The sequence below is a fragment of the Cervus elaphus genome, chromosome 8 (genome assembly GCF_910594005.1).
Source record: "Cervus elaphus chromosome 8, mCerEla1.1, whole genome shotgun sequence".
Taxonomy (NCBI): Eukaryota; Metazoa; Chordata; class Mammalia; order Artiodactyla; family Cervidae; genus Cervus; species Cervus elaphus.
Window position 1 is genome coordinate 3,154,185 of NC_057822.1, and position 27,878 is coordinate 3,182,062.

At 44.7% G+C, this 27,878-nt stretch overlaps 1 protein-coding gene, 1 long non-coding RNA gene and 1 pseudogene across 2 annotated transcripts in view; 2 read left to right on the plus strand and 1 right to left on the minus strand.

Annotated features, from left to right (window-relative positions):
* The window catches only part of MICOS10 (mitochondrial contact site and cristae organizing system subunit 10), a 34,979-nt gene extending 7,101 nt beyond the window's left edge, over window positions 1–27,878 (plus strand). The window contains exons 2-4 of the mRNA XM_043909011.1: window positions 24,476–24,523; window positions 25,498–25,607; window positions 27,634–27,878. Coding sequence (XP_043764946.1) covers window positions 24,476–24,523; window positions 25,498–25,607; window positions 27,634–27,648 — 173 coding nt within the window. The 3' untranslated portion in view covers window positions 27,649–27,878. The remainder of the gene's footprint in view (window positions 1–24,475; window positions 24,524–25,497; window positions 25,608–27,633) is intronic.
* On the plus strand, window positions 10,941–11,036 carry LOC122698980 (annotated as a pseudogene).
* LOC122698267 lies at window positions 20,947–22,120 on the minus strand. The gene is made up of 3 exons (XR_006342302.1): window positions 22,017–22,120; window positions 21,653–21,769; window positions 20,947–21,070 (listed from the first exon to the last, which is right to left on the minus strand). It is a non-coding gene; the product is annotated as an uncharacterized LOC122698267 (long non-coding RNA).

A 27,878-nucleotide genomic window follows, 5' to 3' on the forward strand; every position in this document is an offset into this window, starting at 1 on the left:
ACATTTCCTTTTCTGTTGCCTGATTTTTTTCGTTAGAAACAAAAGCACCATTGGGGACCTCCCTGTGCCTTAGTTTCCTCAGGTATAAAGTGGTAGTCGTCACAGTCAGGATGGAGTGAGATAATCTTTATAGAGCACTTGGTCCATTACTTGCTCTTGGTAACTCGCTGCAGGCCTTGAATGAAGGCTAACAGTCCTAAGGTAATGAACACATTTGCTCTGAGTGTGAACACTGCGGGTAAAATGGAAGTCTGACAATCGGTATTTCAGTTTATAAACATAATAGTAATTATTAATGTGTATGTCCCCCAACAGTTTAATACCAGGCATTGTGGAAAGTCCACGCTTCCTGAGGAATGTGAAAAGCAGGTGGTGGCACTGGAGTCCAGTCTTAGAGAATATGTAGGTGTTCAGTGGGCTAATGGGTGGAGGTCTGTATTTCAGGCCTCAGAAACTGTCCAGGAAAAGTCCCAGAGGAGAGAGACTGGCTCCTTCCGGGAATGATGATGACGACTACCAGTTATTGAGCACTTAGTGTGGACCACGCACTGTGATAAGCCTGTGACGTCATCTCATTTGATCTTCATAATGTTGTGAGGTGTTTTCCCCCAGTTTTTTTATTGTGATGAAATACATGTAATGAGATTAGCCATCTAATGGGATAGGTAAATTAGGAGTTTGAGATTAACATATATACACATTACTATGTGTAGCATAAACAACAAGATTCTACTGTATGGCACAGGGAAATGTATTCACTATCTTGTAATAATCTATAATGGGAAAAAACCTGAACACACACACGTATGTGTAAAACTGAATCACTTTGCTGTGTACCTGAAACTAACACATTGTCAATCAACTGTCCTTCAATAAAAACATTAAGCAATTTTAATTTAAATGAGAAACTTGAAGTTGACCATTTAAGCATCTACAGTGCACTATTAGATGGTATTAAGTAGGCTCGCAGTATTGTGCAGTCAGTACCGCCTTCTGTCTCCGTGATGCTTCATCTTGTGAGACTGAAACTCTGCCCAGGTAACAGTAACTCTCCGCTCTCACGCCCAGCCCCTGGCAACCACTCTCTTTTCTGTTTCTGTGATTTTGACTGCTCCTAACTACCTCATGTAACCAGAATCTGACAGTATTTGTCTTTTAGAGATTGCCTTACTTCGTGTTAAGGGCTTCCCTGGTGGATCAGGTGGTAAAGAATCTGCCTACAATGCGGGAGACCCAGGTTCAGTCCCTGGGTTGGGAAGATCCCCTGGAGAAGGGAATGTGTTCTATCGTCTCCAGTATTCGTGCCGGGAGAATTCCACGGAAAGAGAGGAGCCTGGCAGGCTACAGTCCGTGGGGTCGAAAAGAGTTGGACGTGCCAAAGGGTGTTCACACTGCTGCTCAGCCGTGCTCGTCTCACACGCCAGCAGGGGTGTGCTCAGAACCCTTCCAAGACAGCACTCTGCGGTACATGGACCAAGAACGTCCACATGTACAAGGTGGGTTTTGAAGAGGCAGAGAAACCAGAGACCAAATTGCCAACATTTGTTGGATCATGGAGAAAGCAAGGGAGTTCCAGAAAAATGTCTACTTCATTGACTATGCTAAAGCCTTTGACTATGTGAATCACAACAAACTGGAAAATTCTTAAAGAGATGGGAATACCAGACCACCTTGCTTGTCTCCTGAAAAACCTGTATGCGGGTCAAGAAGCAACAGTTAGAACCAGATGTGGAACAACTGTCTGATTCTAAATTGGGGAAAGAGTATGAGAAGGCTGTGTATTGTCACCCTGCTTATTTAATTTCTATACAGAGTACATCATGTGACATGCCAGGCTGGATGAATCACAAGCTGGAATTAAGATTGCTGGGGAAAATACCAATAACCTCACATATGCAGATGATACCATTCTAAAGGCAGAAAGTGAAGAGGAACTAAAGAGCCTCCTAAAGAGGGTGAAAGAAGAGAGTGAGAAAGTTGGCTTAGAGCTCAACATTCAGAAAACTAAGATCATGGAATTCAGTTCCATCACTTCATGGCAAATAGATAGGGAAAAAAATGGAAACAGTGGTAGATTTTATTTTCTTGGGCTCCAGAATCACTGCAGATGATGATTGCAGCCATGAAATTAAAAGACCCTTGCTCCTTGGAAGGAAAGCAATGACAAACCTAGACAACGTATTAAAAAGCAGAGATGAAAAAAAATAAATAAATAAATTAAAAAATTAAAAAAATAAAAAGCAGAGATATCACTTTGCCTAAAAGGTCTGTCTAGTCAAGGCTATGGTTTTTCCAGTGGTCATGTATGGATGTGAGAGTTGGACTATAAAGAAAGCTGAGCCTTGAAGAATTGATGCTTTTGAACTTTGGTGTTGGAGAAGACTATTGAGAGTCATTTGGACTGCAAGGAGATCCAACCAGTCCATCCTAAAGGAAATCAACCCTGAATATTCATTAGAAGGACTGATGCCGAAGCTGAAGCTCCAGTACTTTGGTCACCTGATGAAAAGAGCTGTTGGAAAAGATCCTCATGCTGGGAAACATGGAAGGCAAAAGGAGAAAGGGGCAGCAGAGGATGAGATGGTTGGATAACGTCACCAACTCAATGAAGATGAATCTGAGCAAACTTGAGATGGTGACGGACAGGGAAGCCTGGTGTGCTGTGTCCATGGGGTCTCAAAGTGTCGGGCACGCCTTGGTGACTGAACAACAGCGGCAGTTCCTTTTGACTTGTTTGAGGATCTGCCGCACTATCTTCCACAGTGACCGTACCATTTTATTTTCTCAGCAACACTGCACATGAGTCCCAGTTTCTTCACATCCTCAGCAATGTAGCCATCATAATCAGTGTAGTGTAGTATCTTGTTGTAACTTTGATTTGGATTTATCTAATTAATAATTAGTGATGTTGAGTGCATCTTTTCATATGGTTGTTGGCCACTTGTGCATCTTTGGAGAAATGTCTGTTCGAGCCTTTTGTCCATCTTTGAATTGTTTTTGTTGCACATAGGATTTCTCTGTATGTTCTTATATTAATCCCGTATCAGATCTGTGATTGGCAGGTATTTTCTCCTGTGTATGTGGGATGCCTTTTGCCTCTGCTATTATCTTTTGGTACACAGAATTAAAACATTATTATGACGTCCAGTTTGTCAGTTTTTGTTGACTGATTTTGGTGTCTGAGCAGCAAAAAACCCCCTCTGTTTCTCCTCCACTCTCACACTCACAGTTCTTCTAATGTCAGATGTATGGGTATTCCACACCAGGCTATTCTCTGACACTAACTGGGTGTTCTGTAACACAATTCAATTTTGACACTAACAAGACAGCACAGACCCTGCAGGCTCAGGGCTTAGTCCCGAGAGTCTCACTTCAGATGCCAGTCACAAGTACAGCTTGTTCCCGGTGCTTCTGGCTGGCTGTGAATCCGAGGTTCCTGTGCTTCCCTCCTTTAGTTCAGTTCAGTTCAGTCGCTCAGTCGTGTCTGACTCTTTGCGACCCCATGAATAGCAGCACACCAGGCCTCCCTGTCCATCACCAACTCCCAGAGTCTACCCAAACCTACGCCCATCGAGTCGGTGATGCCATCCAGCCATCTCATCCTCTGTCGTCCCCTCCTCCTCCTGCGCTCAATCCCTCCCAGCATCAGGGTCTTTTCCAGTGAGTCAGCTCTTCGCATGAGGTGGCCAAAGTACTGGAGTTTCAGCTTCAGCATCACTCCTTCCAATGAACACCCAGGACCGATCTCCCTTAGGATGGACTGGTTGGATCTCCGGCTTCCCTCCTAGTGGTCAATAATTTGTTATAGTGGCTCACAGAACTCGGGAGAACAGCTTACTTACTAGGCTTCCCTCATAGCTCAGGTGGTGAGGAATCTGCCTGCAATGCAGGAGACCCGGGTTCGATTCCTGGGTTGGGAAGATCCCCTGGAGAAGGAATTGGCAACCCACTCCAGTATTCTTGTCTGGAAAATCACATGGCCAGAGGAGCCTGGTGGGCTACAGTCCGTGGGGTCGCAAGAGTCGGACACAACTTAGCGACTGAACCACCACCACTAGATTACCAGTTTGTTACCAAGTATACTAAAGAGTATGAATGAACAGCCAGATGAAGAGATACATTTGGCGAGGTCCCGAAGTGTCCCAAGCCTTGGAGTTTCTGTTTCTATCGAGTTGGGTGTACCTCCCTCCTAGATGTATTCACCATCCTGGAAGCTTTTAGAACCCCATACTTTTCGGGTTTTTCAGAAGCTTCATGACAAAGCCATGATTAATCATGAACTCAGTCTCCAACCCCTCTTCCCTTGGAGGCTGGGGATGGGGCTGAAAATTCCAAGGGTGGCTTGGTCTCTCTAGTGGTCAGCCCTCATCTTGAAGCCATTCAGGAGCCCACCAAGAGTTGCCTCATATAGCCGAAGAACCCAGGAAGTTCTAAACAATCTAGGAGCTCTCTGCCAAAAACTGGAGGTGCAGACCAATATATTTATTTATTTTTTTCCTGTGAGTTCATATCCAGGAAATCATTGCCACATCCATTGTTGTGACACTTTTGTCCTATGTATTTTTTTGCATGTGGATATCCAGTTTTCCTAGGACTGTTTGTTGAAAAGACAGGCCTTTCCCCGCTGAATGGTTTTGGTACCCTTGTCAAAAATCTTTTGACCATTTATGTTGTTGTTGTGGTCTATAGCCCTTCAGGCTTCTCTGTCCATGGAATTTTCCAGGCAGGTATACTGGAGTGGGTTGCCATTTCCTACTCAGGGGATCTTCCTGACCCAGGGATTGAGCGCACGTCTCCTGCATCCCCTGCTTTGGCAGCTGGACCCTTTTCCCACTGGGTCACTGGGAAGCCCTGGCCATGTGTGCGGGGGTTTATTTCTAGGCTTCAGGAATTTCCCCTGGAGAAGGGATAGGCTACCCACTCCAGTATTCTTGGGCTTCCCTCATGGCTCAGACGGTAAAGAATCGGCCTGCAATTCGGGATACCTGGGTTCAATCCCTGGGTTGGGAAGATCCGCTGGAGGAGGGCATGACAACCCACTCCAGTATTCTTGCCTGGACAGAGGAGGCCGGTGGGCTATAGTCCACCGGGTCACAAGAGTCGGACACGACTGAGTGTCTAAGTACAACACAACACAGCTTTGTAGTAAGTTTTGAAATCAGAAAATAGGTCTCCTGGTTTGTTCTTTTTCAAGATTATTTTGGCTGTTCAGGGTCCCTTGAGATTCCATATGAATTTTAGGATGGGTTTTCTGTTTCTGTAGAAAATGTTGAATGTTTACTTTCAGAAAGAACTCTGCTGTAGCACGAGGGGAATGAATTGGAGAGGGCCAGACCGAGGGCAGGGGATGGGTCAGTAACTATCGCAAAGTCATGTCAGAAGTGGGGTGGTTAGAGGTTGGAGGCGCTCAGGTCTAAGATGAGGGCAGGAGGAGTGGACTGGGGCGGACGTAATGGTGACAGTGTAGCAGAAATGTTTACAGAACTTGATGTGGAGGTTCATGAGCGGAGTCCTCAGGGGTGACGTCAGACCTGCGTGAGTGGAGCACGGAATTGTGGTTGACAATTAGGAGAGGCAGGAGGGGAGCGAGCCCAAGTAACATTTTGCAGTAAATTAACTCCTGATACGTCTTAGATTTGCCTCTGGTTACATGCAACTCAGTCAACAGAGACAGGAGTTACTGCTGTGTCACTGTTCATCTTCATGAAAAGGAAGGTTTTGGCCTTGTTCCTTCCTTGCTAAGAAAGTATTTAGGACAGTAAATGGGTTAGCAGCTGAGCTGCCTTAGAATTAATCAGCAGTTTTGTGTGTTCATCTGATAATCAAGTAAAAGTATAGTTAAGTTGATTGTTTAAGACCGTTTTAATGTTAAAAAATATTATACGGAAAGAGGCCATTGGACAGTCATGGAAAAAGAAAGCAGATTATTGTTTTTCTTTAAGTATCAGTTCATCTGATAAATGTGGGTTACCGCGAAGTATTGGTGGCTCACCAAAAGTGCCTTTTGGTGGCCCATGTTTGCAAACTGATCCCTCTCCATTTCATGGAGTGATATCAATTGGTCTAAACTAAAATACTTCAAAGGCTTTTGATTGTTTATAGGTTTGGGTTTCAAATTAGCACTTTTAATTGTTGAATTAGTAGTCGCATTTTGTTTGTTATTTGTATTTCTAAACAGTGTTTGGAAGCAGGAATCCTTTTTCCATCTGTGGCAGCAGTGTGAACAATGGAACGTTGTGATCTTGCTAGAGGAGAATTTTCTGTTAGTATTGTAGAATAATGTAATTAGGCCCTATATGGAACTCGAAAACAGATTTGAATTTTTGCTTTGGCTATGGTTTTATGCTTTCCTAAAATGTGGCCTGAAACAGTTTATTGGTAAATATGCTGAATTGCTTTTTCTGGCAAGTGCATTTCAGTATTGAATCCAAGTAAAAATACAAATATTTACTTACAAAAGTCGTTTGGTGTGGTAATAATTTTACCATGGCCATTGACCCACTAGTGAAATGTTAGGGCATTACTAGATTGGATCCTGTTTATTTAAAGGCCAGGAGAGGGGAGAAGAGAGGAAGCTGACATTAACTGAGTACCTGTTATGTGCCACCAGACTTGGCCTGCCATTATATTATCCTGTTTTTACTCTCCTAGCAATTCAGTGAGGAAGTTTATATTATCTCTTGTTCCAGTAAGAAAAATAATGCTCAAAGGTACTTGTAGAAATTGAGAGGTTCATTCAGAAATCCATATGAAAATGTAAACAACCCAAAACAAAGCAGAGAGATGTCTTATTTTTGGCCATGCCAGGTGGCATATGAGATCAGGGATTGAACCTGTGCCCCCTGCAGAGAACATGCGGAGTCTTAACCACTGGATAGCCGGGAAAGTTCCCAAAGCAATTTTTAGGAGAAACAGTTGGAAGACAAACATTACCTGATATCAAACTTACGGTGAATCTTCAGTAAGCTAGCTGGTGTGGTGTTGGAGACAGGGGTGCACACGTGATCAGTGAGGTCAGCTGGTGTCGAGGAGCAGCCGTGGGTGTGTGGGCAGCCCCGTGGGTGTGTGGGCAGCCCGTGGGGGTGTGGGCAGCCCGTGGGGGTGTGGGCAGCCCGTGGGGGTGTGGGCAGCCCGTGGGGGTGTGGGCAGCCCCGTGGGGGTGTGGGCAGCCCCGTGGGGGTGTGGGCAGCCCGTGGGGGTGTGGGCAGCCCCATGGGGGTGTGGGCAGCCCGTGGGGGTGTGGGCAGCCCCATGGGGGTGTGGGCAGCCCGTGGGGGTGTGGGCAGCCCGTGGGGGTGTGGGCAGCCCGTGGGGGTGTGGGCAGCCCCATGGGGGTGTGGGCAGCCCGTGGGGGTGTGGGCAGCCCGTGGGGGTGTGGGCAGCCCGTGGGGGTGTGGGCAGCCCGTGGGGGTGTGGGCAGCTCATGTGTTTGTGTTTGGTTGTGCTGGGTCTCTGTGGCTGCACGCACGCTTTCTCTCGTTGGGGCTCTCGGGCTTAGTTGCTCCAAGGCTCGTGGAATCTTCCTGGACTGGCGGATTCTTCACCCCTGAGCCACCAGGGAAGCCTGGTCAATTCATTCTTGACAAAGATGCCAAGGCAGTTTAATGGGAAAAGTAAAATCTTTTCAACAGATTGTGCTGGAGTAACTGTGCATCCATATACAGGGAAAAAATGTACCTCATTATCATACATAAAAATTAACTCAAAGATCACAAAGCTAAAACTAGATAATTCTAAAAGAAAGCATAGGAGAAAAATCTTTGTGACCTTGAACTCAAAAAATTTTCTTTAAAAAACTTTTCTTAGGTCACAGAAAGCAAAATCACAAAGAAAAAAATTATATGCTGACTGATCAAAATTTTAAACTTGTTCTTTGAAAGACACCATTAAGAGAATAAAGAAGTTGCTTGTTTCCAGAATAAATAAAGAATTCTTAAATTTCATCATAGCAGTAAGAAGACAGTTCATTTAAGAAAATTGGTAAAATATTTGAAAAGATTCTTCACAAAAGTAGTTATACTAATGGCAAAAAAAAAAAAAAAAAAGATGTTAACATCAATGGTATGGGATGTGCAAATTAAAATCATAGTGAGATACCACTATACACTGATTAAAATAGTTTAGAAGACTGATAACATTAAGGGTTGACTAAGATATGGAGCAGCTGGAATTCTAGTGTACTGTTGATGGGAAGGTGTAATGGCAAAGTCATTTTGTAAAACTGGGAGTTTCTCATAAAGTTAAACATACCATCCACTCATTCTACTCCTGGGTATTTATTTACTCAGGAGAAATGAAAACATGTTCACAAAAAGTCTTGTATATGGATGTTCATAGCAGCTTTATTCATCAAACCCACAAGTGGAAAGAACCCAGATGTCCATCAACAGGTGAATGGATTAGCAAACGTGAACCATCCATGGAATGGATTAGTCACTAATAAAAAGGAACGTGCATACAAAACCATGTATACAACAACATATATACATTTCAAAATCTTTATGTTGAGTGAAATTACCTAGACACAAAAGAGTAGGTATTGCATGACTCCATCTCTATATAAAATTCTAGATACAAAGCAGTCTGCAATGACAGAGTAGGTAAGTGGAGAAGGGTAGAGAGAAGGATGGACTGCAGAGGGTCACGAGGAAGCCGGGGTGATAACAGCACTCTGCTTCTTGATTATGGTGGTAGCTCCTCGTGTGTGTGTGTATACATCTTCCAAACTCATTGAGTTTTACACTTTAAAAGGGTGCAGTTTATTCTACATAAATTATACACCAAAAAGTTATTTAAAACCAAAAAAGAAAAGAAAAGTGAAATGAAAGCAAAAAGATGAAATGTACTCAGTGTTTGTGCAGATATAAGCAACCAGAACCTTCCGACTCAGCTTGTGGGAGTGTGAATCGGTGTGAACACTGGGAAACTGGCAGTATCTCCTGATGCTGACTGTGTGCATCTTAGGACAGAGCGGCTCCAGGCCTGGGTGTGTGCCCAGCAGACATGCGTACATGTGCTCACCAAGTAAGTTACACCAGAACGTTCATAGAGCGTAACTGTTCATAATAGCACCCTCTGGAGACTATCCAGTGCCCATCCACAGAATGGGTTAGTAAACTGTGACACCGCAGTGATGATGAACAAACTGTAGCTATTCACAACTAGTGGTGGGCCAAAGTACATGCTCTCAGACTCTGCTTATAACCAGGCAAAACTACAGTGTGCTTTGAGAAGTCAGAATCTGGTTATCCTCAGATGGAAAGTTTTGACTAGGAGAACCCAAGGCAGACTTCTGGGGGTGTTGGTTATCTTTTGTTTCTTGCTCTGGTTGCTGGTAACATGGGTGTGTTGAGTCTATGAAAATTCATTGAGTGGTACACTTCATTGTACAGCTTTTTGTATATATATGTTATATAGTTCATGAAAAGTTTTAAACAGACATGTACTGTCACAGAAAGGTGTCCTGATAATCATAAAGTGAGAGATGTAAATTTTAGCACATCTTGTGTGAGAAATGATCCCACTTATATAAATGGAATGATAAACAGTAAACTTAACCCAGATCACCTCTTGCGGATAATGGTGATGCTTGGTGGGGAGGAGCGTTAACTTGGCTGTACTTACGCTAAGTCGCTTCAGTTGTCTCTCTCTGTGACCCTATGGACCATAACCTGCCAGGCTTCTGTGCTTGGGATTCTGCAGGCAAGAATACTGGAGTGGCTTGCCATCCCCTCCTCCAGGGGATCATAATGTAAGCAAATAAACAATGAGAACAGTTTCTGTTCAAAAAATTATTTATTTAGCTGAGTTGGTTCCTGTAGTTGAGGATTATGAATTTGTTGTTCAGTTGCTCAATCATGTCTCTGACTCTTTGAGACCCCATGAACCACAGCATGCCAGGCTTCCCAGTCTTTTACTGTCTCCCAGAGTTTGCACAAACTCATGTCCGTTGAGTCGGTGATGCCATCTAACTATCTCATTATCTGTTTTCCTCTTCTCCCACTTTCAGTCTTTCCCAGCATCAGGGTCTTTTCAAATGAGTCAGCTCTTCACATCAGGTGCCCAGAGTATTGGAGTTTCAGCTTCAGCATCAGTCTGTCCAATGAATATTCAGTAATCTTTAAATAAATATGTTAAGTCTAGTTTTGTATTTAATAGAGTAGTTTAAAGTGAAAATCTCTCTAAGCTTCTCACTAACTTTGAAATTACATTCAGTTCAGTTCAGTCCAGTCCAGTCACTCAGTCGTATCCGACTCTTTGTGACCCCATGAACTGCAGCACGCCAGGCTTTCCTGTCCATCACCAACTCCCAGAGCCTACTCAGACTCACGTCCATCCCCTCGGTGATGCCCTTCAACCATGCCTATCAATGACGTTTCTCTTTGATTGACAGGTTAATGGGCTTTGCTCTTGGTGGATGTGATATCCCATTGTTGCTTTCCTTGGTTGGCCCCACTTGAATAACCTTCGTAAATCCATAGACTTCTAGAACCATCGATTATTAGAGCCGGTAGGAACTTTAGGAGTTCCTTTGGTCTAGTGTTTTGTTTTGTTTTTAATTTTTATTTATTTTTGACTGTGCTGGACCTTTGTTGCTGTGAGGGCTTTTTCCCTAGTGGTGGCGCCCGGGCTTCTCATCGCGGGGGCTGCTCTTGCTGTGGAGCAGGGGTCCTGGGCGCCAGGGCTTCCGCAGTTGCGGTTCCCGGGCTCCAGGGCACGTGCTCGGCAGCGGTGGCGCACGGGCTTCGTCGTGCACGTCCGCGCCGTGTGGGACCTCAGTTCCCCCGACCGTCAAGTGAACGCGCACCCCCTGCATTGCGAGGCGGACTCTTAACCTCTAGGCCACCGGGGAGGTCCTGAGAAAGTGAAGTGCTTTTTAGATAGCGTGATAGAGACAAGAAATAAAGGATAAATAGAGAAACACAGGATAAAGAAAGAGTGTGCTCGTTTTGGCAGCGCATGCACTAATGATGAAGAGATTAGCATGACCCCTGAGTGAGGATGGCACACAGATTCATGACGCGTTCCATGTTTTAAAAGAGGGGGAGGTACAAATTAGGGGGAAAAAAGGAGAAGAAGATGGGATATGAGAATATGGTCAGTCTGAACGGATGACGGGGAGCGAGGTGTGTCGGGAGCGAGGGCAGGGGCGGGGGTCCCAGTGTGGCCCAGGCGCCTATTTAAAGTGAGAGCCCACCACCGAGTTCCTGCAACTGTGTATCTTCAGGTAGGATTTTAAAGCTCTCTGCTTAATAGCAGTGTATATGGGAGGAATTGAAATGCATCTCATCACTTTTTACTTCAGTTTTCTTTATCCAACCTAAAGCTGTATTAGATTGCTTTGGATAATTTGTAATTATTGTAACACTGACATGATTGTTGATGGATTTGTACATCTACTTTACTTTGGCAAATGTTTATGAGTTACACAACAAATGTTTCTGATTGTTTGTCAGAACCTGCACATATAAAGTACTCGAAATTCCTGTTTGATAGATAGATTTTAAATGATTAACTGAAGCAAATGATTTGAGCAGCATAATTCACTTTTTACTAGGAAGATAGTCCTAAGAAAGCTGCTAGTTTCTTGGCATCATTTCAGGTGACTAAATTGAAGTTAACGAGTTGTAGGAATTTTTGTTTTAACCATTTCAGCCTAAGCCTGTGTGTGAGCTCACAGTATCCCTCTAATTAGAAGTAAAAACACAGGACGTTACCGCTCCACTCTTATGTTGTCCTGACATTAGAATAAATGCTACTAATCATATGCTTTCCCAGAGGAGATTGGCTCCGGCCATTGAAAAAAACCCCAGCGTTTTTCCCCTTGTTCCAGCTGCAGCTTGAAATTCATTTTATTTCAGCTCATATCTTTTGGAAGACTTTTTTTCCTTCACTCAGTATATGAAAGCTAAAATTTTCATTTCTTAATGTATGCAAGTCCAGTGATTTGGAGAGGTTTATTTATGGAGCTTTGTAGAACACTGATGTCTTTAAGACAGATGGGTGGTGGTGTTCAGTCACTGAGTCACGTCTGACTCTGCGACCCCATGGAGTGTAGCACGCCAGCCTTCCCTGTCCTTCACTATTTCCTGGAGTTTGCACAAACTCATGTCCATCGAGTCAGTGATGCCATCCAACCATCTCGTCCTCTGTCGTCCGCTTCTCCTCCTGTTAGTCTTTGCCAGCATCAAGGTCTTTTCCAATGAGTCGCATCAGGTGTAGAATACTACTGTAATAGAAAGTCAGCTGGGTGCTGTTTCCTAAGCCTCATAGTCTTGGGCACCCTGTGAGAACCAAATTGAACAGCTAAGAAAAAGTGGTTTGCTCATGGAAGGCCCCGGAATTCAGGCACTCTTGTGAGTGTTAATCTGGGATAGTAGTCACCATTGGCACCAACAATATGTTAAATGCAAAACCATTGGTTTGTTTAAAAAATATTTGACCCCCATTTCCATCTCTGTGTACCTCTGTGCATGACTGTGTCTTTACCTAAGGATTCCTTAGCTAAGAATCATCATTAAGTGTGGTCACTCCCACTTCTCAGAAACTCCTAAGCCCGGGTCAGAGTCCTGCTTTAACCTGTCCTGCTTACCCTTGGTACCGTCTCTCTCATTTCTGCTCAGCCTGGAATACACAAAGGAGAGAGGGGTGATGAGGAGAGACCAGGGTGTGCAAGATCATATTTTTCAGGCAGAGAAGAGAGAATCTGAAGTCTGGACCTAGCTCCCACCTGGGTTATTGCAGTGGCTTTCTCCTAACTGTTTCTCTGTCTTTGATGGGGCTTTCTTCAAACCTGTCCTCATTGCTGTGTGTGGTCTGTTGTAAAGTACACATCTGATGTGTTGTTTCCCTCCTCAGTTTCTGTCATTGCTTCTCTGTGGCTTGTAATAGAGACTAAGATCCTTCAGTTCAGTTCAGTCACTCAGTCTTGTCCAACTCTTTGCGACCCCATGGACTGCAGCACACCAGGCCTCCCTGTCCATCACCAACTCCCCGAGTTTACCCAAACTCATGTCTATGGAGTTGGTGATGGCATTCAACCATCTCATCCTCTGTCGTCCCCTTCTCCTCCTGCCTTCAGTCTTGCCCAGCATCAGGGTCTTTTCCAGTGAGTCAGTTCTTCACATCAGGTGGCCAAAGTATTGGAGTTTCAGCATGAGTCCTTCCTTTGAATATTCAGGGCTGATTTCCTTTAGGATGGACTGGTTGGATCTCCTTGCAGTCCAAGGGACTCTCAAGAGTCTTCTCCAACACCACAGTTCAAAAGCATCAATTCTTCGGCGCTCAGCTTTCTTTATAGTCAAGATCCTTAGTTTCCCATCAAAGACTGTCTTTGTATCTCCTGCCTCACATGTGGTAATTTGGCAGTCAGGAGCTCCTCCAAGTCTTCTTCTTTTGTCACCTCTCCCACTCCCTTCTCTAACCCTCCGGGTGGTTGGGTACCCTTCTCAGTGCCTCTGGCTGGGTCCAGACCTCAGATCCTCTCTTCTCTGCCATCTGCATGGAAAATATGACCCTGCGTACTTCGGTCTCTCCTCAGCACCCGGCTCCCCTTTGTGTATTCCACACTGAGCAGAAACAGCACCTGCTGTTTCCTTATTGTACCTTGTACTTTGAGTTTCTAATTGTCAGTTGATTCCGACACTAGACTGTGAACTTAGTGTGAAAGCCTGTTTCCTGGGGCCTCGCGTAGTGCCTGGCACACGGTGGGTGCTCAGTTTGTGTAATGAAAGACAAGCCCACACGGAATGTTGGCTCGGATGAATTTTGGAAAGTTGTTTCATTTCCTTTGGTAAGTCAGGATGATTATAATGGTTTTCATGTCTCTGAGGAGGCCACACTGGTGGCAGAGGAATGTGGCAACTGAAGACCAGGTCTCTGGAGTCAAATGGCCTGGGTTCCAATCCCAGACATGTGACCCGAGACATTACTTCACCTTTCTGTGTCTCAGTTTCCCAGTCTGTAAAATGGGGCTAATAAGAGAAGCTTATTAAATGTGAAGGTTAAATGCGATGATTGAATCCTGAAGTCTAAGTGCTTAGCAAATACTCTTCACTTTATTGTTGCATTTGTATAAATCAAGTTATATTCTAGCTTTATTAAGGGAATTTTGTATTAAAAGGTTATTTGATGACTTTTAAATAGCACCAGTGTTTTTATAATTATCCAGGTAGAAGTTCTCTGCATTTTCTTTGACAGCCTTCCCCACTGCAGCCCCCAAAACCACAGATGCGCATACACACACTTAATCAGTTGTTAAATCATGTAGATTTTGCCAACAAAATGTCTCTTCCTTTCCAAGTAATCCTGCACACCTTAGTCGGATGACTCTTCCTAAAGCATAGAGTCAGTCATGTTTTGCCTTTTTAAAAACTCTTCAGGGAAGCCCCCAGCCTGTTGAATTAAGTGCTGTGCAGACTCCTTGGCCCACCTCCTGGTGCTTCAGAGGCTCCGTTCGTCTCCAGCCTTATCTCCTGCTCCCAGGGACGCGCCTTGTGCTTCGGAGTGACGGCCCCACCCCCATTTCCCTCCCTAGAGCCCTGCTTTTCTGCAGCCACTGGATCGGGGGTGTCCCCCCGCCTCAGCTCTGGCTGTTGAAAGTCTACCATTTAAGGCAACTGACATGCCACCTCTTTCTTGAAGAGTAAAAACAACAACTTCTCAGCTACACATGTTCCCACCTTCCTGTCCACTGGTGGCACCGTCCCTTTCTGAAAGACAAGATTCGCTTTTGTTCAGTTTTCTGGACACCTCACTTGTTACTCGTTCCTGAGCCCAGGCTCGCCAGGGAAGAGACTGTCTTATTTCTTACTCTTGTTGAACCCAGTATTCTTTTATTTATTTATTTTAATTGGAGGCTAATTACTTTACAGTATTATAGTGGTTTTGCCATACATTGACATGTATCCGCCACGGGTATACACGTGTTCCCCATCCTGAACCTCCCTCCCCATCCCATCCCTCGGGGTCATCCCAGTGCACCAGCCCTGAGCACCCTGTCTCATGCATTGAACCTGGACTGGCGATCTGTTTCACATATGGTAATATACATGTTTCAATGCTATTCTCTCAAATCATCCCTCCCTCGCCTTCTCCCACAAAGTCCAAAAGTCTGTTCTTTATATCTGTGTCTCTTTTGCTGTCTCACATATAGGGTTATCGTTACCATCTTTCTAAATTCCATATATATGTGTTAGTATACTGTATTGGTGTTTTTCTTTCTGACTTCCTTCGCGCTGTGTAATAGACTCCAGTTTCATCCACCTTGTTAGAACTGACTCAAATGCATTATTTTTAATAGCTGAGTAATATTCCATGGTGTATATGTACCACAGCTTTCTTATCCATTCGTCTGCCAAAGGACATCTAGGTTGCTTCCATGTCCTGGCTATTGTAAACAGTGCTGCGATGAACATTGGGGTACATGTGTCTTTTTCAGTTCTGGTTTCCTCAGTGTGTATGCCCAGCAGTGGTATTGCTGGGTCATATGGCAGTTCTGTTTCCAGTTTCTTTAAGGAATCTCCACACTGTTTTCCATAGTGGCTGTACTAGTTTACATTCCCACCAACAGTGTAAGAGGGTTCCTTTTTCTCTGCGCCCTCTCCAGCATTTATTGTTTGTAGACTTTTGGATAGCAGCCATTCTGACCGGTGTGAGATGGTACCTCATTGTGGTTTTGATTTGCATTTCTCTGATAATGAGTGATGTTGAGCGTCTTTTCATGTGTTTGTTAGCCGTCTGTATGTCTTCTTTGGAGAAATGTCTGTTTAGTTCTTTGGCCCATTTTTTGATTGAGAACCCAGGGTTCTTGCCCTTCAGTGCTCAGTAAGTATTTGTTCTTGAAATGCTTTTTGTGGGAGAAGAACACATTTATAATTACTGTGTGCAATGCACTGTTCTTCCAAGCTTTTTACACATTTTATGTTGTTTCATCCTTGTTCTTTCTTCCCCAGTTAGAGATAGGCACTGGTAGTATTTCTATTTTCAGTACAAAGAAGCTGTTGCCTAGAGAGAGGGTATTTAATTTGTCCAAGGAACGGAGACACCACTAACCAGTATTCTCAATCCTGTTTAACCTGTCTTACCCCCAAATCTACATAACACTATAGCTAAAATGTAACCACTGTGTATCCACTTCCCACTTTTTGAAAAATAAGCACTACATACTCCAAGAAAAAAGAAATTTATCCCTAGAACTGAGGATAGTCTCAGAGGCCTTTGGGACAATATCAAATGCACCATATGTGAATTGTAGGGGTCCCAGAAGAAGAAGAGAAAAAGAAAGGGTATGAGAAAATTTTTGAAGAGATTATATTTGAAAATTTCCCCAATGTGGAAAAGGAAACAGTTGATCAAGTCCAAGAGGTGCAAAGAGTCCCATACAGGATAAAACCAAGGAGAAACAAGCCAAGATACATACTCATCAAACTAACAAAGACTAAACACAAGGAAAGAACCTAGAGGGGTGGGATGGGGAGGGAGACGGGAGAGAGGTTCAGAAGGGAGGGGATGTATGTGTTCGTATGGCTGATTCCTGTTGAGGTTTGACAGAAAACAACAAAATTCTGTAAAGCAATTATCCTTCAATAAAAAAATAAATTAATTTAAAAAACTAAAAAAAAATGCTAATAAATATAGGTTAAGTAAATGTATAAGGAAAAGAAACTATTGGTTCTTGTTTCTCTGTTGATTTTTCATTTGAGTCAAGAAGGAAACCACAGAACAGCTATGGTGATGTATACACAGGGTGTGATGAAGCCTTGTTTTTCTATTTACTTTCTCAAGGATGAGACGCCAGTTACTGAGGTTGAGGAGGAGTTGCTGGGGGTGTAGGGAGGGAAGGCACTTTCCTCTCCAGCCAGTGCCCAGAAGGAAGCCCTTCTCAGCTTGACTTGTGGCCTGTTTCTCCTTGATTCTGAGTAATTTGGGGGGGTTGTTATCACTCTTGATAAATCAGACATCTGCGGTTTCTGTTGTTTTCTTGAGGGATTGAAGACTCACAAAGTCATAAATTACCCATGCAAAGCGCTACAGTCCCGAAAAACCCTTTGTCGTCCTATGTAACAACAGACGAGTGTCCCTGCGGCCCTTCTGACCGACCTCTCCCTGAGGTTTTTTCCGCGGGTAGAAAAGTGCCGTGGCCCTGGGGTCCAGCAGCCTGGTTTGTTCTCTGTCTCAGTTGTGTTTTCTCGGGCAGCTCACTTCACCCCCTTCTGTACATGTTTCCCTTCTGTAAGTCAGGATCGTGATGCACCTCATAGGTGGCTCTGTGGGTCAGATGAAATAATACATGGGAACGCTGGTACGTCGGTGCCCGCTGCTGCTGCTGCTAAGTCGCTTCAGTCGTGTCCGACTCTGTGCGACCCCATAGACGGCAGCCCACCAGGCTCCCCCGTCCCTGGGATTCTCCAGGCAAGAACACTGGAGAGGGTTGCCATTTCCTTCTCCAGTGCATGCATGCGTGATAAGTCGCTTCAGTCGTGTCCGACTCTGTGCGACCCTATGGACAGCAGCCCACCAGGCTCCCCCGTCCACAGGATTCTCTAGGCACGAGTACTGGAGTGGGGTGCCATTTCCTTCTCCAACGCCAGTGCCTGCCACTCTGTAAATGTCAGTACCTCAGAAGTGTTTGTCGCTCAGTTGTGTCCCACTCTCTGCAACCCCGTGGACTGGAGCCCCCCAGGCTCCTCTGTCCATGCAGTTCTCCAGGCAGGAATGCTGGAGTGAGTTGCCATGCCCTTCTCCAGGGGAACTTCCCAGCCCAGGGATTGAACTTGGGTCTCCTGCATTGCAGGCAGGTTCTTTACCATCTGAGCCACCAGGGAACCCCAAAGCACCCCTTCCCCCCAATACATGGCATCTACAGTCCATGGGGTCACAAAAGAGTCAGACACGACTTGGTGACTAAACAGCAGCAGTGGCATCTTTGATTGTGTTTTTTGAAACTTGGTAATTCTGCATTTTCTTCAATGTCCCTTTAATAATTAGTCATCAGAGCTGCTTATTTTCCGGCATCCCCTGCCCACATGTGAATAAACTATATTTCAGTAAAACATGTACAGCCGTGTTTCTTTTGTGCGTTCTTGAAAAGCCACACAGCTGTCGGAATTCTGAAAGCCGGATCGTGTGCTCTATGCTCTCATTTTAAAGGACCCTTGTCGCGAGTTGATTTTTCTGGAAGCAGCACACCAGTACGGTAATGGCTTCCACATTTACCTTCCCTGTCTACTCCTTTTGACCGACTGCTTTACTTGTTCTGATCAGAATCCTGGTAATTGATGTACACCCTGGAGATTCCTGCAGATGTCTCGGCCTCTGTATAGTCTGAGAGGCACAGGGAGGTTAAGGTCTTGTGAAATAGCCACCTTCTTAGCCTGTTTCCTGCACACCCTGCGGCAGTGTTGACCTGTGAGAAGCTGATTAACACACACCACATTTACCGTCTCTGGGCCGTGAGTCTGGCACACTTTCTGGGTTAATTCACATGACTTGGCATTTACACATGGACACCTGGGACAATCTGTCTTTGCCTCAAAGGATTAAGTAACACAGTTTGGAGTTGACTTAAAACTATTTTTTTTCCTCTCATAAATTGGGCCCTGAGCATCTTTCATAAATCAGGAATGTTTCTTGGAAATGTAATTCTCACTAAACTTAGTCCCAAGGGTACTTTTCTATAAAAGCACATTCTTGTTTGTTCTGTCATAACAAATGCATTTGCTGATTGTAATAGTGTTGATAGAAACATGATTGAACAGGAAAGAACACCCATTATAAATAGGTCAGTTTGATATTAATCCATGTGCAAAGCATAAATATAGCTTTATTAAACACAAGACAGCTCTAGGAAAATGTTGTATTTTAAAGCAACATGTTCTAGTTCAGCAATGAGTCTGAAGGAATCCCCTGTTTTAAGAAAAAAAATGTATTTCTGTAAACAGTTGCTAATGCCTGTGAAAAAAAGTCAGCTATGCAAAGAGTGGGTAAAAAGGATTCCAGTTTTCAGCTGTGGTTCGCCCAAAGTGCGATCCTCCTGCGGAGTTGTGTTTTAATAGAGGATTAACTCTTACGTTACACTTTTGACGTCCTTTGAGTGTGTTTTTAGAGAGGTGGCAGACCTTATGACCGTTTATTGAAGTCCGTGTCAGACTGCAGACACCTTACGTTCTCCTAGCGCAGCGGTGCTTGTGGACAAGCACGCTGAGGGAGGGGAAGCTAAAGCCGGAACCGGAGCTCAGAGGGCTGGCTGCTGAGGACGGCCCGGGGCTCTGAACGGGGCCAGCCTCCCAGCCGCATCAGTGCTCTTGCCATCACGCGCAGTGGGAAAGTAAATCTCTCCTACTTTGGAAGCTGTATCTTTTTCTTCTGTCATTTAAGAATAAAGTTGTTTGGCATATGGCTCCTACACCCTTAAAAACTTGCTTATAATTGCTGTAGTTTCTCATATTTGTAAACTGCCAGTTGAATGTGGTTCTTAAGTGTTTGCTGTTACATCTTGATATGTTACCATACAAAGTAAAATGGAGTTTTGCTTTGCAGTTTTAATTTTTAGATGTAGATCAAAAATTTAGCATTGATAACTACACTTTGGACTTAGGAATTTAGGAGCTTTGTTAAAATGTTAGTAAGCTGGAGTGAGATCTTAGTTATATAATCAATTATTGATAAATAAAAGGTCTGTGGTCGTCTTTCCCCTATGATCAGTTTTTCATGGACATGTTTTTTAAGTGACTTTCTGAGGATTTTTTTTTAATGCTTCCCCCAACGAGTTATTCCTCAATTGAATGTTTGTTGACAATTACGACTTCTACAAAGTTGATTCCATAGGAACCTTTGTTTGTCCAACTTGTTCTGCTTAGGGACTAACATCCAAAGTACATTTCTGGGACTTCCGGTGGTCCAGTGGTTTAGATTCCTTGCTTCCCCTGCAGGGAGCCCCGGTTCAGTCCCTGGTCAGGAAATTAAGGTCCCGCATGCCTTGTAGGATAGCCCAAAAAAAAACCAAAACATTTGTACCTCAGGACTGCGGTCAGATTATGTGGCCTGCTGCTTCATTCTTGCTGGTTATGTTTGCTTTCTCAATATTTCAGTAAAGTCAAGCTTCATGATATGTGGCATGGTAAGAGCAAAGATTTTTCTTAAAAAGTTGCATTGACTGACTAGAAATTGTCCGTATGTCACAGTAATGGCCGTCAGCATGGATTCCCCCACCCCACACGCACACAGATGTGCTCGGGGTGTACCCTGGTATGCTGCTGTTAGTTGTTATTCTTTTAAATTTGTTATAAAGTCCACTTGGGCACAGGATGAGGCAGTGTTTTTATGTGGTTAGTGGGGTGAGTTCTCTGTTGTTTGTTACTAAGATAGTATCAGATGAACTGTTAAGGAATTGCTTCTTTCTAAAAATGTGTTTATCTACTGGCCCGTTTTATGATGTCCTTCTGGGCATTAAGCATGCATTAAAGTGCTGGGTTAGATTGATTCAGAATAATTTCTTTTTGAAAGAATTTGTGCCAATTCTTTTTCCTTTCCAAAAGAAATGGTTTCAGAGCATGGGCTTCTTGCCTAATGTCAATTCCATAAGGCTTCTCTGTTGTGGGGTGGGGTTTTTTTTTTTTTTTTTTTTTGCCTTGTTCCCCACCTTCCCCTTGGTGGACTTTGCCCTTAGAAAGATGTGTACCTACAATCAGGCATTTCTTTACTTTAGAGTTATTTGTCATTCCAGACAGCATGGGCCAAAAGAACAGTCTTAAAAGGGGAGGCAGAGTTATATAAATTTTATTCATAGTTAAATATTTGCTTCCAGGGAAGGTGAAAAATGCTTTGTACTTTTTCCTTTGGCTTTTTTCTTCTAAGAGAACTTGAAATGCAACAACAAAAAAGAAGTGGCCAAAGGCTGAGAGAACTCTTCTCTTTTTCCATGTTGGTTTGTTTTTATTGTAAGACAGACCTTTCATGTTTTATTGTTACGAAGTTTAAACCTGGCCTAGAGGTGCCAGTCTTTAGTGGAAACAGCTGCGCAGTTGGTGTCCCCTGATCAGGTGGGACTTTCTTTGAAGCAACATGTTGCCTTTTAAAAGAAAATTGAGCATGTGAGAACTTGAACCTGTGAAACTCATCAGCAGTTCCACCATTATTTATCTCTTAAATAACTGAGATAGCTAACTTAAAACGTTGGCATTTAAACATCATCTGTGTTTTTTTTTCTGAAGGGAGCAGACTTGGTATTTTGTGTCTTAAAAATATAGAAATGGAGGGGAAAAAAAATCACTCATAAGAATTAAAGATGTAGCAGCTCAACTTAAGAGCATAGAGTATACTTCTGCTTCAGGCTAGTCTGAACTGTGATTTTGATCCCAGTTTATACCTGCAGGTAAGTGCCTTTAATAGGGCTTCCCTGGTGGCTCAGATAGTAAAGAATCTGCTGGAAATGCGGGAGACCTGTGTTCAGTCCCTGGGTTGGGAAGATCCCCTGGAGAAAGGCATGGCCACCCACCCCAGTACTCTTGCCTGGATAATTCCATGGCAGAGGAGCTTGGGGTCGCAAAGAGTCGGACACGACTGAGTGACTCTCATTCACACACACACACACACACATGCACACATGCACACGCCTTTAATAGTAGCAAAGTTGAAGTGGTCGGGCATATACCTGAACTTAAATGAAGTCTAGAGAGGAAAGATTTTCTGCTTTGTCCTGGTTGATGTTGAAGCCTTTCTCCTCTTTGTGATAGCTGGTAGCAGTGGCTTTAGCATCGCTCTTGATCTCCTGTTAGGAAAAGCTGAGCATCAGAGAGCTTTCTTTCCTTGGGGGAAAACAGAGGCAGGCCTGGAATCAGAGGGACAAGGAAAGTGCTGAAGTATTTTCCTTTTGGGCCTTTGATTTGTTTGCCAAGAAATTGCCTTCCAGACGGAGAAGCCCGAGCGCTCTGATTGTGAGCCATTGTGTTTGTGCTGGCCTCCCTCCCCATCCCACTGCCTGGTTTGAAATCTGTGGGCCAGTCCAAATTCTTTACCTCATTTTCTAGGACCAATTTACTGTCTTACTCATCTCCCAGCTGCAAGGGGGTGAGGCGAGTTACTTTGAAATGGAAGCCCATGCCATTTTAGAAAACCAGGCAACAGCAGACTCCTGCTGGGGAGTGTCCGTGGCGATGGCTGCGTCTCTGCAGTCTGGCGGCACCCCTTCCCGGCAGACCTGCATCTGTGCGTGTGCTGCAGGCGCAGCCCGGGGACGCGTCTGAGCAGGCCCGGCCGGCCTTGTGTGGGCTTGCTGCAGCCATGGCTGCCTCGCGGCCTGGGCCGTCACATGGGAGGCACGCTTTGGTTTTGGCTGAATCCTGCTTCGCTGGCATTAGGAATCTCGATACTCCAGTTTCCCTTGGGAGGTATCAGTTGTTCAGGGGTTGAGGCTGTAGGGGGATCTAGTGGCTTCGGAGTCTGGCAGACGTGGGCCCCGTTCACTGCTCTTCCACCAACTAAACATGTCCTTGAGCAAGTTATTTTCTGCATCTGGAAACTGGGGGATAATACCATGTCAGGGTGTTGTTTGGTTTAAAAGATAATTTTTGGTGGAGTAGGGAGGGAATGTTGGGTACCCATGGGAGAGACTGATGTTTGTTCCTTTTCCTTCTCCGTATGTCAGCCTGAAAGAGGTTAACCATTGTGGTCTGTAAACTGACTGGTTTTCCATCACTTCATTAAATTGCATGGAAATTGGGATGACATGAGAGATCTTCGATGTTGCATTTTAAAGCTGGGCAACAGTACCTAGTGCAGGGCCTGTCAGACAGTACAAAGTAATGATTTTTTACTAAAATTCATATTTTTATAGGATACAGTCATAGGAAGGAAACACATCATGGCCACATGTAGAGGGTAAGAGAGAATGATCAGAACTCAATTCTGGGTAATAGCATAAACACTTTCATCAGGCCAGCATCAACTAGATTGTTGCACAGCTGAAGCACAAAAGGTGCGGGTTAGCTTACTTGCTTAAGATGAAGCTCTCTGCGTTTGGGGCAGAAAGGTCAGGTTTGCCATCTGAGGAGCGCTTTGAGTGCTCACTCTGCCCAGCCTCCATTCGTGGTTAGACGGGGTTTCAGCAGCACACGTTGGAGAGCCATCAAGGCCAGTGAGAGCTGGGGCCTCTGTGTGGCGCTTCTTCGTGGAGAAGTCGGTCAGGGCTCTGTTGGGTCACAGGGCAGACACTTAGTAAAGAACATCAGGATACTCTGAAAAGTCCGAAAACAATTATCTGTCAAGTCTGAGGAATAAACAGGTCTTGGCTCTCTTTCTTGGCATGTATAACTTTACTTTTTTGATAATGGAAAAATAAGTTTATCTCAAAGTTTGGGACATGTGTGTCTACAGTATGTGAGATGATTTTTACAGTGGTACCACAGGTAAATGTTTTTACTTTAATCGTTCTGCATTTGTTTAAAACGTGCCTTATTGAAAAAGTATAGCTAGCACTCAAATCTGTGATTATAGATGCTATTTAAGTTGAAGTTGAATTTATATAATTAAATACTCATTAATGGTTTTTTTCTTTTTTTTTTTTTTTTTTAAATATTTATTTAGCTGAGCTGGGTCTTAGTTGCAGCATGTGGGATCTTGGTTTCTGCATGTGGGTCCAGTCCCCTGACCAGGAAACGAACCTGGGCCCCCTGCATTAGAAGCAAAGAGTCTTAGCCACTGGACCACCAGGGGCGTCCCGGTTTTTTTCTTTTTTAAAGAAAATAAATTATGACCAAAGCAATAGAATGACTAAGGTTGAGAAAGATTGGTCAAAATGAAGATTTAGCTTTTTTTTTTTTTGGCCCCAAGCTTAAGGTTCCTGTGAAGTTTGATTTAAAATTAGGTATTTAAAGTTTTTTTTTCCTACCAGATCATTAAAACAGGGTTGCACTTGTTTTTTCATCTTGAAAGATGGTGGTTAAGAGTGCCTTGTGAGTCAGCGAGGAGAGGGGATTGATGTCCATGTTTGAAGACATGCTTTCCCCCTGTCTGGACACTCTGACTTGTGACAGCCTTTGGCAGCTCTTCTGGATCGCTCCTTTCCATCTTCCTCAAAACACTGAAACAGCCAGGGGAGCTTCCCGCTGAGGCTGTTTACCTGATGTGTAGGCCATGGAGTGCCCGGGGAAGGTGGAGCAGGAGCCTGAGGTGCTGGAGGCTGTCTGCAAGCCGTGCAAAGACAATCTTTTCAGAACTGTCTCCTGGCTTGTTCGCTCACCCCTGAGACTCGTCTAGACAGAACGGGGAGAAAGTTCTTATCCCCTGGTGAGGCAAAGGGCACCACAGGCATAGGCAGAGCCTCTGACGACAAGAAGGAAAGTTAGAAATGAGAAACTCTTCTCTTTGCCAAGTTAAAAAATCTGTCTTGTAGATGTTCACATTTATGAAATGTTCATTTTATTTTTGTCAAGTTACTATGAAGGTGTTTAACATGTTTTTCCTCCCTCTTTTGTAGGTACTGGCTTTGGATTAGGACTTGTTTTCTCACTTACCCTATTTAAAAGTAAGTGTGCCTTACTACCTGTGCGCATATCGTCCTAGTGTATACGTACTGGCTGCCAGTCCATCCGTGTATGCGGTTAGGTAGGCCACTGTGAAATGAGCTAGATGAATACAGTGGGCTCAAAAAAGGTCAGAACGGGGTGGGCATCTCCAGAGTTCCCCTGGCCACTAAGTCGGGGAGCCTGATATCTTAAATATGATGTCATTTAAAAAAAATCTGTACTTTATGCCAGTGAGTCGTTCGTTTGGCCAAATCTACACTGTCAAATAATTCTAATTAGTTACAATTTTTTCTAAAGCAGCCTGAAAACAAAAGTCCTGCTGGTAATAAAAAGAAGTGGACCAGAAATAAGTATACTTTTTGGCCAGAAATTCTCCTGAGCAAAGGGCAGGCAGTGTCCGTTTCGTTCAGTGGGAGAACTTCTGAAGTTTGGCTGTTGAATAGAAGCCATAGGGGTCACTTTGACCTCTTTCCATGAGGAACTGGTGGAGAATACACAACCGGAGAATCCCAGTGAACCTGGTGCTCATGTGAAGTAATCATCTGTGGCATCAGCTTAAATAAACCTCATGACTTAGTAGAATCAAAATATGTAAATACTGGTGAAGTTCTTACATACCTTAAAATTCAAAGACCTTACTGGTATTATTTATGGTAAGTTTTAAGAATTAGTTAAAATGAGCAGATGATTAGAACTGGCATAGAAAAGTTAAAAGGTTCACCTATGTCTGCTGTTTTCATGTTGTACCACTTATTAAGACTTCAAGTCTCGTAGCATGGGTACTTAGTTCATCCCCCTCTCCCTTTTTTGGACTGGTGATGAGACATTTGACAGAAATGTTTGGCATATAACAGTCATCAGCGGGATGCATGTTGAATGTTTACTGAACCCTAAACAAATGTACTGAAGCCAGAGGAAAGCTTTATTTTCTCTTCACGGTTCTCTCTTGGGGTTTTCCTTTTCTGCTCACCAGGAAGAATGTGGCCATTAGCCTTTGGCTCTGGAATGGGATTGGGAATGGCCTACTCCAATTGTCAGCATGATTTCCAGGCTCCGTACCTTCTACATGGAAAATATGTCAAAGTATGTACAGAATTGATACTTCTCTTTCTTCCTCCTGACTCCCCAAAGAATTCTTTAGAGCACAGATAACTGATAGATAAACTTAGGTCTTTGTGGCACCTCTGAGCTCCTAAGTGCTCAGGAGCCTGCCTCAACTTGAATCATCACAGTAAAGCAGATTCATATCAAATATCTCCTTTCTGTAGGCAGCACTTTTGTTCAGGATCTCAGAGTGCCCAGTAAACATCTCACACACGTTCAGGCTAAACCTAAGACATCTGAACTCAGTCATGCTTCTGCTTTCTGCTGAAGAGGGCACGTTCTTGACTGTGAGTCCTGCCTGATTCTGCTGCAGGCTTGTCTACAGATGAGTTTCTAAGGATGCAAACAAGATGCAAAAGTTTAACGCATGCTGCAAGTGAAGGGACGTATCATGTTTCCTAAAAGTTTCTGTGCATAGCAGCCTCCGGACGGAGATGCTGTTTATTTTTGTATCCTCGGGGCTTAGAACAAAGTAGGTGCTCAAATAAATGTAAAATAAATGAATGAAGTAAGTTGTATATCTTACTAGATGTGCTCATGGCCTCGGGGCCTCAGGCTTACTAAGGCATCACCGTTACACAACACCACCTTCATGAAGAACTCGTTCTCAGGGTGTGCAGAGTCATCTGCCTTCTTGGTTAACCTCGAGCTAGAATCACTGGTCTGGGCCGCAGCGGGGACCAGGGGAGAGAGCCCAGAAGCCAGGACACCCCCCGTGTGTGCTTTCTGGGTGCTCGGAGTTCTTCCCTTCTTTTCTCACTTATGAGGGTGGTAATTTCTGCCTACGGGATTGCTGTACAGATTAAATGTGAAAATATCTTCAAGCTCTGAGGTGCTATATAAACAGAAATATTGGTTATTACAGTGGAGGCCAGCCAAGAAAGGGTGACTGACTCATCCATTGTTCCACCATAATAACAAGCAGGGCAGAGAATGGGGTACAAATGAATGTCCCAGCTCAGTAGCCCCTATCTGAGAAGGTGCTTAGACTGCTGGCTGCCCCCTGGCCAGCCTGCGGGCCTGGGGAGAGGACTGGGAGCAGGGGAGGTGGGGGAGCCTCGAGCAGGCCCGCCCTCGGTCGTCATGACCCGCCCCCGCGCCAAGGCCAGGGGGGGTGCCCAGGGGCCCGCGTGCGGAGGGCAGTTGCGTGGCACCAGCGCTGATGGCGGGCAGTTTCCCTGCTCCCGGCTTCTCCCGTCTCGCCCCGCAGCTGAGTCTGGAGGAGAACAGAAAGGAACAGGGAGGGGAGCTTTGGGTCTTTTAATTGTGTGAAATGTTTTCATTGTTCCAACTGAGTTGTCGTGGATAAATGGCTCAGGGGTGATTACATGTGAATATGTTTAATGGCTGGGAGTTACTGTGGAAAATGCCGTTAGAGATTGCCCAGCCTCCTGGTGCGTGCTGCTCCAGCACGGCCTTGTAACTCCATCTGGACTGGAGTCTGTGCCCCGATGCTGTCACCCTCTAGTCTGGAGAGGAGCGGAACCCCGGCTGGGGCTTCTTCAGCGTGGTCACAACACGGGGGACGACTGCTGAGCGCCTGCCACGCCCTGTGGGCCCCTGGGCGCTTTATCTTTGTGTTCTTCTCTAGACCTCTCTCCCAGGAGATCTGCGACAGAGGTTTTATGACCCTCGTTCAGCAGATGAGAAAACTGAACTTTACCGAGGTTAGGAACTTGCCAAAGCTCCAAGCACTAGTAGGCTGTTTGATTGCAGGGCCGTGCTCTCTCCACCCACCTGGGACCCGTCCCTTTGATGGGTTTTAGGAGTTGAGTTATCCAGGGACCGCCTGTCAGTCCTCTCGTGTTCCTTTCCTGTTCCGCCTTCAGAGACTGAGGAGCCACTCACTCTGAAGAAGCTGGTGGGATGCAGACGGTCCTCTTGTGAGTGAGACAGGTTTCAAGCAAACGTTGGTAGGGCCCTCTGCGTCTGCCCCGCAGCGGCGGGTTAGAGAGGCCCGTCAGAAGGCCGTGCGCACCTCTAACGGCGTGCCCTTCCTTTCCAGGAGCAGGAGCAGTGACTTACGCCTGAGAGCACCCCGTGGGAGGGCAGGAGAAACCACGTTCATCCCTCAGGAATACTGAAGTGCCCCGGAGTGAGCGGCACTCTCCGTAAGCCGTCACCAGGAATGCTTTCAGCTCAGCACACTGTGTACGTCTTTGAAACCAAGTCTGTTTCTTGTTTTGTATTTTCTCTCTGGAAATTGCAAGGAGGTGGTCCTAAAAGAAATAAATTAAACTAAAATCGGCA